The sequence below is a fragment of the Eretmochelys imbricata genome, chromosome 5, assembly GCF_965152235.1.
Source record: "Eretmochelys imbricata isolate rEreImb1 chromosome 5, rEreImb1.hap1, whole genome shotgun sequence".
Classification (NCBI taxonomy): Eukaryota; Metazoa; Chordata; order Testudines; family Cheloniidae; genus Eretmochelys; species Eretmochelys imbricata.
The window spans coordinates 12910300-12923109 of record NC_135576.1 but is presented as its reverse complement, the minus strand read 5'-3'; the positions used below and the strand labels follow the sequence as shown (position 1 = coordinate 12923109).

At 40.1% G+C, this 12810-nt stretch overlaps 1 protein-coding gene across 2 annotated transcripts in view; it reads right to left on the bottom strand.

Annotated features, from left to right (window-relative positions):
• The window catches only part of ARK2N (arkadia (RNF111) N-terminal like PKA signaling regulator 2N), an 80417-nt gene that overhangs the window by 31052 nt on the left and 36555 nt on the right, over positions 1-12810 (bottom strand). For both annotated transcript variants that reach the window (XM_077816642.1, XM_077816643.1), the window contains exon 3: positions 1462-1644. In XM_077816642.1, the coding sequence (XP_077672768.1) occupies positions 1462-1644 (183 nt within the window). The remainder of the gene's footprint in view (positions 1-1461; positions 1645-12810) is intronic.

The window sequence follows — 12810 nt, the reverse complement described above, 5'->3', positions numbered from 1 at the left end:
TCTGGCTCTGAACCAGCCAAGCACTTAAGCACATACTTAACTTTAATCACATGATTAGTCTATTGGTTTTAAAAGGACTACTTAAGTACTTAAAGCTAAGTACATGTTTAAGTGCTTGGCTAGATTGGGACAAAGGTGTTCAGCATCTTGTAGACTCGAGTACTTAGCTTTCAGAAGTATCATCCAAAAGACCTACACATAATAAATTTCATGGGAGTTATTTTATTTACTTTGGAAGATTGAAGGGTTGAGTTTGACTCTGTTGGGATCTGAACTCTATGGTTGCAGATAGTGTGGAGTATATCTAACATAGTACTCACAGGCCTGATTCAGTTTCCCCCGGAAACTGATTCCAGCTGTCTTAATTTGTAGCGGATCACATCCTATGTCAGTAGGCCATTTTCAAGCTACAATCTGTGGTCAAAGCATGATGATGTCAGCATCTCTCTGCCTAAGTTTGTACATTGCTCATGTGTGTGCACACTTGCCAGCTTGCATCTTACTCATTAGGAGTGCTTGTGTGGCTGTAAAGTTCAGTGCATCACAGGTAAATATCCCAGTGTGCCATGTGCCACCATCGAGTGCAGAGCCTTTTGGGAAATTTTTGCAATGGGTTGGTGGGATTAAAAATGACATAATCCCTAGCTCCTAGATCCCTGGGTAAGTTCCCAGTATGCAACTTTCTCCATCCCATAATCATCCATATCCCATAATTTTCACACTTTTTAAAATCCCACAAACCCGTGTGGCATTTTTCCGTCTCTGCTACTTCTGACAGAAGCATGGAGCCTGCAGAGCTCTGCACTACTCTCATGAACATTGAAAATACAGGATGCATAATTCTCCTGTACTTGCAGACCCGCAGGAAGCACCACAACAACTGGGGACATGAGGTTGTCTTCAAGGACGGTTTGCTGAGGGACACAGCAAAAAACAACTCAAGGTTGATGGTAGCATTCACAGAGCAGCTGCAGACAGTGGAGCGCTGCCTTCTGGGCCCTAGAAAGGAGCATTGACAAGTGGGATCGCATTGTAATGCAGGTATGGGATGACAAGCAGTGGCTGCACAACTTTTGGATTCCTGGAGGTGGTTTTATTGTGTTGCTGTAACAAGGCGCTTACGTCAGCCAGAGGCAAATTTGAGCACAGAAACATGCACAAATAGGTTGGTGCAAGGTGATTTACGTCAATGTAATTTGGTTGTACAGACCAGACATGGGCAGTCCCTTACTCTGTGATGAGTCCATTGATTTCAATGGAACAAGTCACAGAGTAACAGACTACTCAGCATGAGATAGAATGGGAGAATATGTCCCTAAACAAGAAACAAAGTACATTCAGGACACACGTTTCTTCAACATGACCCTTTATACCTGATCTGTACTATTCTACACTTTTTATAACTGGTGTCAGGCCATATACATGCTACAGCATCAGAGAAGGAGGTTAATGTAGACAAACCTGTATCAGTATTCAGTTCCTCTAGCAGACCTCTGGTCCTCCAGGTAGCTCCTGTGTCCTGGTTTCCTACAGAATTATTGTGCTCTTGAACTACTGCAGCCGCCAATAGATTGTCCACGTTTACCACTTCAGAGTCAGAGTTTGTGTCCGATATATCATAATGAGCTACAACCGGAGGTCCATCTGAGGAGGAAAGGAAAAGCAATGGACACAAGATGAATGCATGTTTTGAAAGACACTTTTAAAACATAAATCTCTAGCTCTAGGATCACCACATCTTCCTAAGTATGTCCTCAAGGAACAGTCAGAGGCACGTATGTTAATGATTAAACTTCAACTGGAGGAAGGAAGTCTGACACCAGAGGCATTTTAAGTTTTGCATAAATAGAAAAGATATAGAGTACCCAGCCATGTAAGCTTGCCCTCTCATATCTGCTATTTACATATTATCCTTTACATTAACCCAGAAAATTCTACATATTTAACAATGTTACATTTATAACACTAAAACAAATACGTTTCAGTTTAAGGAAAGAAATAATATTCTGAATGACGGGACATTAAGTAAGGCAAGAGAAAATGTTTATGGAATTGTACCTAATTCAAATGACAACTTACATTTTTTAGGGGTTGATTTGGATAAAACTACTATTTTTTTGTGTGTAATGGATCCAAACACAATACATTTAACACCAGGCAAGTTTCCTTACATAAAATCCACCTGCCAAGGACACTGGCATTTATCAAAACTGCAGTGGCTTTTTTCATATACAAGTGCAAAAAAAAAAATGTAAAAATATACAAGCGAATAATACCCTTTCAGGCAGAGTTTTCTGTTAAAAGCAAAGCATAGCGACATGTATGCTTTTAGCAGTGTTTTCACAATATGAGTCTACCACCACCAAGGGGTGGGGGGGTTGGGGGGGAGAAGAGATGTAAACCTTCAGTTTTTTGCAGCCTATTATTGAAAAACAACTACAAGAGGTTTTTTTGGCGGGGGAGGGGGGCGGTGTTTTTCTTTCCTTCGTTTTCTTTCATCCTTGAGAGATGAAAATAACGTATAGTTTGATGGGGTACCAGAAGCAGCCCATCCTCAAAATAAAATCAAATTCAATTAAAAGGGTCATTTGGAAGCAGAAGAATAATTAATAAATATCATTATGAAAGTCCTCATTTTCATTAAAAAAAGGCTGCGTCCCTTAATAGCTCTAACTGATCTAGACAGTTTGGAAGACATTTTAAAGGATGAAATCCTCTCTCCACTGAAATCAACTGTAAAACTTCCACTGACTTCAACAGGGCCAAGATTTCCTCCAAAGGAATCATACCTTTGAGTGGCACATATAAAAATATCTGAATATTCTGGACCAAGACTCGGCTGATGTCAGCATAGCATAGCTTTTATTTGCACTAGGAATAGGATACATTGACAAGGCTACTACTACTTTTGTTGTATAGAACCTTCTAAATTATAAAACAACTAAAATACAAATAAAAAAAGCAGTTCTCTAAAAGAAACATTTGTTTCAGGAAACTCTGGCTTCTTTAGGGGCATAACATGAAAAGTGTTTGGCACTGAAGAAAAAAAGATCAGTGTATAATTAAAGCTTAAAACTTGGGTCACTGCACGGCTGATTCCACCAGAGCTTGTTTTGTTTTTACTTAATCCTTCAGAAAATAATCCAACACAACAATTTTAAGGAATTCTTATTCTGCAGTTAGCAACTCACTTCACTAAAGCACAACATTATGAAGGAATCTTGCTTAAACTGTGCTGAAGATCAGTTCTGCAACCTGACATGAAAAAATTCACAAACCATTTCAAGTCAGAACGCCCCCAACATCAGTTTCATAAAACAATGTTGTTACATTACAAATTCAGAACAGACCCAACGTAAAAATAAATGGGTAGTTAAATGCCAATGTATAAAAGAGCAAATATGTCACAACATGAAATACTGATGATTATTACTGGGAAAAAAATCCTTATGACTAGTGGAAAGACAACTGTTTTCTTTTAAAAAGGCAAATCCAAAGTACAAGATTACCAACTTTATGATTAAATTGGTTGTTTTTGAGGGGGTTTTTTTTGCACATTTTGGACTAAATTACATGTAGAATTTACAATATAATTAATGATCCAAAGGCATGTTTTCACAGTCTTATCATCAGAGTTCAGTGTGATATGGTATCAATATATTGTGTGATCTATAAAAATAAATACTTGAGTGCAGAAGATACGAGGGTCAAGTACAATATTGACTATTTGACCATGTTTTCAGTAAGGATGTTACCTAAAATTTAAGGAGCTGTGTATAATTCCTTCATTGTTTGGTTTCTCTTTTGGTTATTACTAATCTTTCTAAGAGCAGACGCCAAATTTAAATTAAGTCGGCATGTCTACATGAGTCAAATTATAGTTGGAAAATGGCATCAAAAGTCTCAAGTCAAAATTGTACCACTCCTACATGTATAATCATGCAAAAATGTATAATAAATGTATATACATGCAGAGTGATATTCTCTTCACCTACCCATAGAAATAACTTGTGTGAAAGTCTTCATCAGTAGGAAATACAAGCATAAACTTGTTATCTGTAGCTCCACTCTTGTATCTTCCACACTTCCAAACAGCACACCTTATAACTTAGCTTAAATTTAGTATACATCAAACAGACAAATATCTTCAATATAATTTACATTACTGTACAGTAATTTTGTCAATTTGACAGCCACCATTAAAGGATCTTTAAAATCCACATAATCACAAGCAGACTATTTACAAACCATCCACAAAAAGGAGAGAGATTTTTGCTTTTCTCAGCCTTGCCTTTCAAAATCAGATTTGGAAACAAAATGTGCCGTGAATATCAGGGCTATCTAAACCTGTCATCAGTGAATGACTGATTATGCCAACTTAATGACTGCAAGACTGGAGCAAAACCCTGAGACTGTCAGCATGCGTAAAGCTAGAATATACACCCTATTGAAAAGCTGTGATGCCCCTTTAAAAAAACCAAAAACAATCAACCCAAGATTTTCTCATTCAAAACAATTCTAGAAGGACTAGAGCACTTAGAAGATTTGTACAGCGATACATAGCATTTCCCGTCTCGGTAGCCGTTTTAAATCCAGCTCACATTGGTACAGACTGAAAGTTGTTGCAAATCTGATAGCTGTCAGTGGCCTATGTTAAAAGAGCTGGTGTTTTCAGTCCAATTTCCTAGGAGACAGACATACACATGACCAAAGCCACCATTACAAATGGAATCCTTGATGGCAACCTTGATGAACTCCGTGCCCTCACACATGGCAAGGAACAGGGCAGCATGGGGAAGCTAACAATGCTACTGTCAGTACTTCTTTCGAACGGATAAAAAGAATTCTCTTGGCATCTGCCATCACAATCTGGATAAAGAAAAAGTTATGCGCTAGATCCTGCAGTGCAGCTGATAAGCACAAAGGATGACATTAGTGCACCCTCTGCAAAGGGACAAAAGACCTATGCACTATTTAAATCCCCCTCACACTTTATGTTGAGGGCTGAGGCCCAGGTCCTCAAAGGTATTTAAGCTCCTAACTCCCACTGATTTCAATGACCAAAGAAGAACGCTGTGTAACTTGAAACCTTCTCTTTCACCAACAGAAATTGGTCCAATAAAAGGTATTACCTCACCCACTTTGTCTCTCTAATATCTTGGGACCAACATGGATTCACATGCTGGCTCCATACCATTGGTGGATTCCCCCCGCCTCCTCCTTACAAGCCAGTTATGCCAGCTTTAGGGCCAGTTTACACTGGTGGTGCAATGCAAAACTAACACATAGCACCAGAAAGATCAGGATCACTGACTCTAGGTAGGGAATAAGAATGAACTTTACTGAAGAAAAATTGTTTTCATTTCAAATATCCTTTTGAAAAGGATGAAAAAAAATTCAACACTTACTTTTTCCAGTTTTTTCACAAGAATTAGGCTACTCTTTTGAAGAAGTGGATTGAGTAAAAGGAATTCAAAAGACAGTTATTAAAGCAGACCCTGGCAAAATCAAAAATGATATTCCACATGAGAGAAAACAGGAAGTTTTTTAGTCAGCTGACAAAAGCTAAACAATTTTTTTCTCTTTTAAAAAGTCAGACCTATTGAGACTTGATTTAGGAGAAATGCTTAAAAAGCTTCATTGGTGGAAAGCTTAAATCCATGATTAATGCAACAAACACATGGGAAAAGACAAGTCTGAAAGTTAACATACATCAGCAGCAAAATACAGCTGTTGACATTTAACATTAATACTGCAAAAAATGAAAAGGAGTACTTGTGGCACCTTACAGACTAACAAATTTATTTGAGCTCAAATAAATTTGTTAGTCTCTAAGGTGCCACATGTACTCCTTTTCTTTTTACGAATACAGACTAACACAGCTGCTACTCTGAAAACTGCAAAAAACAGACAATTTTTTCCTTTGAAAGGCAGAGGCCATCTTGGCATAAAAATATCAAGGGTCTGATTCCGTTCTCACCTACATTGATGTAAATCAGAATGGTCTCCACCAGTGTCAATGGAATTTCAACCAGTGTAAAATCAGACTCAGGCCTCAATTGTCAATTTTTTATATTTTTAAGTTTGCAATATAGTTAGTTCACTATCTCACTCATGTTTACTAACCACTTACGTGTTTACTAATCACAGTGCCTCTCTCCCTGCTGGATCCCAAAACACTTTGGGCCAGATTTAGCCAGGTGTATGATGATTGTTGTATATAAAATTCAGCCTCTTTGTGATGAAACCCAACAGCTGTTTATTGATACACTATAATACTGCAAAAAGAAAAGGAGGACTTGTGGCACCTTAGAGACTAACAAATTTATTTGAGCATAAGCTTTCGTGAGCTACAGCTCACTTCATCGGATGCATTCAGTGGAGTTTAGGACAGGAAGCAAACAACTCTAACTAACTAACGCGATAGGGAAAATTTAGCCACTACATTTTCATATATAAAACAGGTATTACAAACAATCTCTCAAAGTGCTTTTCATCAGAAGATCTCAAATCGCTTTACAAAGGATGTAAGCATCATGATCTCCATCTTATAGATTGGAGAACTGAGGCACACAGCCGTGACTTGCCCAAAGTCAACCAGCAGCCAAGCTGGAAATAGGAAGTTTCCCGAGTTCTAGCCCAGCGCTCCAATCAGGATGCTGGGACAGTTCCGAACAGTAAATTACTAATGGTTAAAAAAATTAGCTTCAGAGTATTTTCTTGAAACAAAAATTAAAAAGGGTGACAAAGAACTGGGAGAGGCACTCTGTTAATGGCAAACCAATAAAGATAAGGCTTCCTTTATTCTTGCAATACAACAATACTTCTGGATCTTATTTATGGGTATTGATAATGCTTTGTAGTATTTGAACTGCATTACCCCACAACAAAGAAGTTTAATTTTTTGTATCTATCATGTGAGGAGAATATTAAAAAATTTAAAAGAAAAAACCCACAAGAATAAAAGGTCAGATTCTGGCCTCATTTATATCTGGTATAAATCCAAGGTAACTTAGTTTACATCAGTGGAGTTACACCAAATTTTAAAAAGTAACATTTCATAGATTTATAGTTTTTAAGACCAAAAGGTCATTAGAATCATCCTGTATAACATAGGTTATGCTTAAGAATATGGCCCTTCATGACTTGCAAAATTTATTTTAGGCAATATATACTACTAATGCCTCTGACTCCATAGAAGGATTTTTTTTTTTTAGAAGGAGTTTGGACTGGATACTTTTTTTGATTTAAAAAACACAATACAAGCTTGATATTATTCAAGACATGAGTAAGAGCAACAGTTTCATAACACATGCATGGTTCAAGTGGCATTGAACCAGACTAGCTGAGCTCTAAAATGATTCCCAAATGAGAAGAAAAAAAATCTTGCCCATTGTCTAGAATTTATTAACAAGAAACATTTTATTACTATTTATATTTATTCACTCTAGGTTACAGTAGTTACATTTCAAAATTTACAGTGTTAGGCAAAAGATACACACTGTGTATACAATAAAAACAGTGAAACTACATTCTCCCTAAAATCATAAAGTGAACAAAAATTACTATTGAGATTAGTGTTTTTCATATTTTTCCTTCGTTCAACAAGATACTTAATTTAATTTACACCATGGCAATAAAATCAGAAGAAAAGTAGATGAGTATCTGTTCCGAGCTAAGATTCAAGCTCATTTTAAGATACTATGCACAGATGTTAAAGCTTTGTAGATCAACATTCATACTTTCAGGCTATTTGATGGCTAGATGGAAAATAGCTTTGTTTTTTGGATAATACACAAGCGATAAAGTCACTGAGTTGTGCTCTGAATAAAGGCACATGGAACATGGCTATGTCCTGAAGATTCTAGGAAGTGGTGCATATTGTTTTACAGTGCATGTTTATCTTCTGATGGTATGTTCTGTTTCTACTGTTATTGAATTGTGAGCTAAACATTAAAAAACTGAATGTCCAGGCACTCTAGCTGGCCAGTCTGTAAACTTCCACCTGACCTTTTGAGTCCCTTTCAGCCAACGAAACTACTTTCCATGTGCCCTCATTTCCCCAAGCTAATACTACATGGGATTAATAAAATTTGTAAAAAAAAAAAAAACAAAAAAACAAAAAAAACTAACACCCACACACAGTGAAATGGGTTTGTGACTTCACTTTTTGCTAGGTACTGTCCACCGTTATCAATCAGCCTGAATATTTATCTTATACAGTACATATCACACATCACTCTCATTCTAATGATTTCTTGTAACTGTAGTGTCATGTTGCAGCCCTGTGTTATGCTGAATCTAATCAAGCATCCACTTACAGGGCCTGACCTGCAGACCTTATTCATGCAAATGCCCCATTAAGGACAATGGGAGTTATCCTTGAGTAAGAACTACAGGATTAGCTCCATCATAATTAAAAATAAGGTTTGAATACTGGTTCCATGGAAATCGACTTTTTTCCACTGACTTCCATGAAACCAGGATTACACTCTGTGTTAAAATGGCCTATAGAGACATACAGTATGTGATACAGGAAAAGACAATATATATCTTCAACAACAAAATCATTTAAATACATTTAAGGTTGTAACAACTGCCACAAATAATCCCAGAAAATGTTAGATTCAGATTGATAATCCATCCTTAGCTTTAGCAGCTCTGAAAAATAACCAAAATATTCCTTTCATAGACATTAAATAATAACAGACAAAAAAATGATATTTCTGACAATCATTTTTTTACCTACCATTATTACAAGTCACATTGAGGATCAGTGTAAGTAAAAGGTATTGAGCAAAATATTTTTCCTCTATTTTCTCAGGGCTTGTCTACACTTGAAATGCTACAGCATAGCGCTTCAGTATAGACAATACCTACACCAATGGGAGGGGTTCTCCTGTTACTTTAATTAATCCACTTCTACAAGAGGTGGTAGCTAGGCTGATGGAAGAATTCTTCCATCAACCTAGCGCAGTCTACAAAGAGACTCAGGTCGGCTTAACTCTCAGGGATATGGATTTTTCACATCCCTGAGTGATGCATCTAGATCAACCTAATTTTCTAGTGTAGACCAGACATCGATTTCTTTACTTTGTGAATCTGACAGCACTTTGTGTACTCAGTTTCATGCTTTCACCTGTATAGTCCCAATAGCCAGTCAGTTTTCTGTTTGTGTAGTCACAAGGCAACACGTGAGAGAATTTTTTTATTAAAATAAATAGAAATATGTTATAGAAAAACACAAAACTCACAGAAGGACTCTGGCCAGGTGCAATATCTGAAACTATCAGCGTCCCTTTTTAAATGACTAGTTTTCAAGTTGATGACATCTCTCTAATAAAATACCTGTTAGTTAAAATACTAGAAGAACTCTTCCGAAGGCATTCAGCTCATGTAAATGTATGTTTAGGAATGTTTACTGGTACTTTATGAACAAAGAGGCAGATTCAGGCCTTGGATGGATGCATGGACTTCTACTAACTTCAATTAGAGCCACGCAAAAGTATCAGAATTCAATGCATCACATGAAATCACAAGAGATATCTCAGTAGTATCATTGGGCATGTCAACCATTTCTTAAACGTGCCTATGATCAGTATATCAAGATGCCTCCTGGGACTCTACATGGGGGTAAGAGTCTGTTCACACAGATCAGATCTGCAGGACCGGATCGCTACCCCTTCCTGCTTCTCCACGTGGGCACCAATGATACTGCCAAGAATGACCTTGAGCGGATCACTGCGGACTACGTGGCTCTGGGAAGAAGGATAAAGGAGTTTGAGGCTCAAGTGGTGTTCTCGTCCATCCTCCCCGTGGAAGGAAAAGGCCTGGGTAGGGACCGTCGAATAGTGGAAGTCAACGAATGGTTACGCAGGTGGTGTCGGAGAGAAGGCTTTGGATTCTTTGACCATGGGACAGTGTTCCATGAAGGAGGAGTGCTGGGCAGAGACGGGCTCCACCTTACGAAGAGAAGGAAGAGCATCTTTGCGAGCAGGCTGGCTAACATAGTGAGGAGGGCTTTAAACTAGGTTCACCGGGGGAAGGAGACCAAAGCCCTGAGGTAAGTGGGAAAGCGGGATACCGGGAGGAAGCACAGGCAGGAATGTCTGTGAGGGGAGGGCTCCTGCCTCATACTAAGAATGAGGGGTGATCAGCAGGTTATCTCAAGTGCTTATATACGAATGCACAAAGCCTTGGAAACAAGCAGGGAGAACTGGAGGTCCTGGTGATGTCAAGGAATTATGACGTGATTGGAATAACAGAGACTTGGTGGGATAACTCACATGACTGGAGTACTGTCATGGATGGTTATAAACTGTTCAGGAAGGACAGGCAGGGCAGAAAAGGTGGGGGAGTAGCACTGTATGTAAGGGAGCAGTATGACTGCTCAGAGCTCCGGTACGAAACTGCAGAAAAACCTGAGTGTCTCTGGATTAAGTTTAGAAGTGTGAGCAACAAGAGTGATGTAGTGGTGGGAGTCTGCTATAGACCACCGGACCAGGGGGATGAGGTGGATGAGGATTTCTTTCGGCAGCTCGCGGAAGCTACTAGATCGCATGCCCTGGTTCTCATGGGTGACTTCAATTTTCCTGATATCTGCTGGGAGAGCAATACAGCGGTGCATAGACAATCCAGGAAGTTTTTGGAAGGCATAGGGGACAATTTCCTGGTGCAAGTGCTAGAGGAGCCAACTAGGGGGGGAGCTTTTCTTGACCTGCTGCTCACAAACCGGGAAGAATTAGTGGGGGAAGCAAAAGTGGATGGGAATCTGGGAGGCAGTGACCATGAGTTGGTTGAGTTCAGGATCCTGACACAGGGAAGAAAGGTAAGCAGCAGGATGCGGACCCTGGACTTCAGGAAAGCAGACTTCGACTCCCTCAGGGAACGGATGGGTAGGATCCCCTGGGGGACTAACATGAAGGGGAAAGGAGTCCAGAAGAGCTGGCTGTATTTCAAAGAATCCCTGTTGAGGTTACAGGGACAAACCATCCCGATGTGTCGAAAGAATAGTAAACATGGCAGGCGACCAGCTTGGCTTAACGGTGAAATCCTAGCGGATCTTAAGCATAAAAAAGAAGCTTACAAGAAGTGGAAGGTTGGACATATGACCAGGGAAGAGTATAAAAATATTGCTCGGGCATGTAGGAATGAAATTAGGAGGGCCAAATCGCACCTGGAGCTGCAGCTAGCGAGAGATGTTAAGAGTAACAAGAAGGGTTTCTTCAGGTATGTTGGCAACAAGAAGGCGGCCAAGGAAAGTGTGGGCCCCTTAATGAATGAGGGAAGAAACCTAGTGACAGAGGATGTGGAAAAAGCTAATGTACTCAATGCTTTTTTTGCCTCTGTCTTCACGAACAAGGTCAGCTCCCAGACTGCTGCGCTGGGCATCACAACATGGGGAATAGATGGCCAGCCCTCTGTGGAGAAAGAGGTGGTTAGGGACTATTTAGAAAAGCTGGACGTGCACAAGTCCATGGGGCCGGACGAGCTGCATCCGAGAGTGCTAAAGGAACTGGCGGCTGTGATTGCAGAGCCATTGGCCATTATCTTTGAAAACTCGTGGCGAAAGGGGGAATCCCGGATGACTGGAAAAAGGCTAATGTAGGGCCAATCTTCAAAAAAGGGAAGAAGGAGGATCCTGGGAACTACAGGCCAGTAAGCCTCACTTCAGTCCCCGGAAAAATCATGGAGCAGGTCCTCAAAGAATCAATCCTGAAGCACTTACATGAGAGGAAAGTGATCAGGAACAGTCAGCATGGATTCACCAAGGGCAAGTCATGCCTCACTAATCTAATCGCCTTCTATGATGAGATTACTGGCTCTGTGGATGAAGGGAAAGCAGTGGATGTATTGTATCTTGACTTTAGCAAAGCTTTTGACACGGTCTCCCACAGTATTCTTGTCAGCAAGTTAAGGAAGTATGGGCTGGATGAATGCACTATAAGGTGGGTAGAAAGTTGGCTAGATTGTCGGGCTCAATGGGTAGTGATCAATGGCTCCATGTCTAGTTGGCAGCCGGTGTCAAATGGAGTGCCCCAGCGGTCGGTCCTGGGGCCGGTTTTGTTCAATATCTTCATAAATGATCTGGAGGATGATGTGGATTGCACTCTCAGCAAATTTGCGGATGATACTAAACTGGGAGGAGTGGTAGATACGCTGGAGAGCAGGGATAGGATACAGAGGGACCTAGACAAATTGGAGGATTGGGCCAAAAGAAATCTGATGAGGTTCAATAAGGATAAGTGCAGGGTCCTGCACTTAGGACGGAAGAATCCAATGCACAGCTACAGACTAGGGACCGAATGGCTAGGCAGCAGTTCTGCGGAAAAGGACCTAGGGGTGACAGTGGACGAGACGCTGGATATGAGTCAGCAGTGTGCCCTTGTTGCCAAGAAGGCCAATGGCATTTTGGGATGTATAAGTAGGGGCATAGCGAGCAGATCGAGGGACATGATCGTCCCCCTCTATTCGACATTGGTGAGGCCTCATCTGGAGTACTGTGTCCAGTTTTGGGCCCCACACTACAAGAAGGATGTGGATAAATTGGAGAGAGTCCAGCGAAGGGCAACAAAAATGATTAGGGGTCTGGAACACATGACTTATGAGGAGAGGCTGAGGGAACTGGGATTGTTTAGTCTGCAGAAGAGAAGAATGAGGGGGGATTTGATAGCTGCTTTCAACTACCTGAGAGGCAGTTCCAGAGAGGATGGTTCTAGACTATTCTCAGTGGTGGAAGAGGACAGGACAAGGAGTAATGGTCTCAAGTTGCAGTGGGGGAGGTTTAGGTTGGATATTAGGAAAAACTTT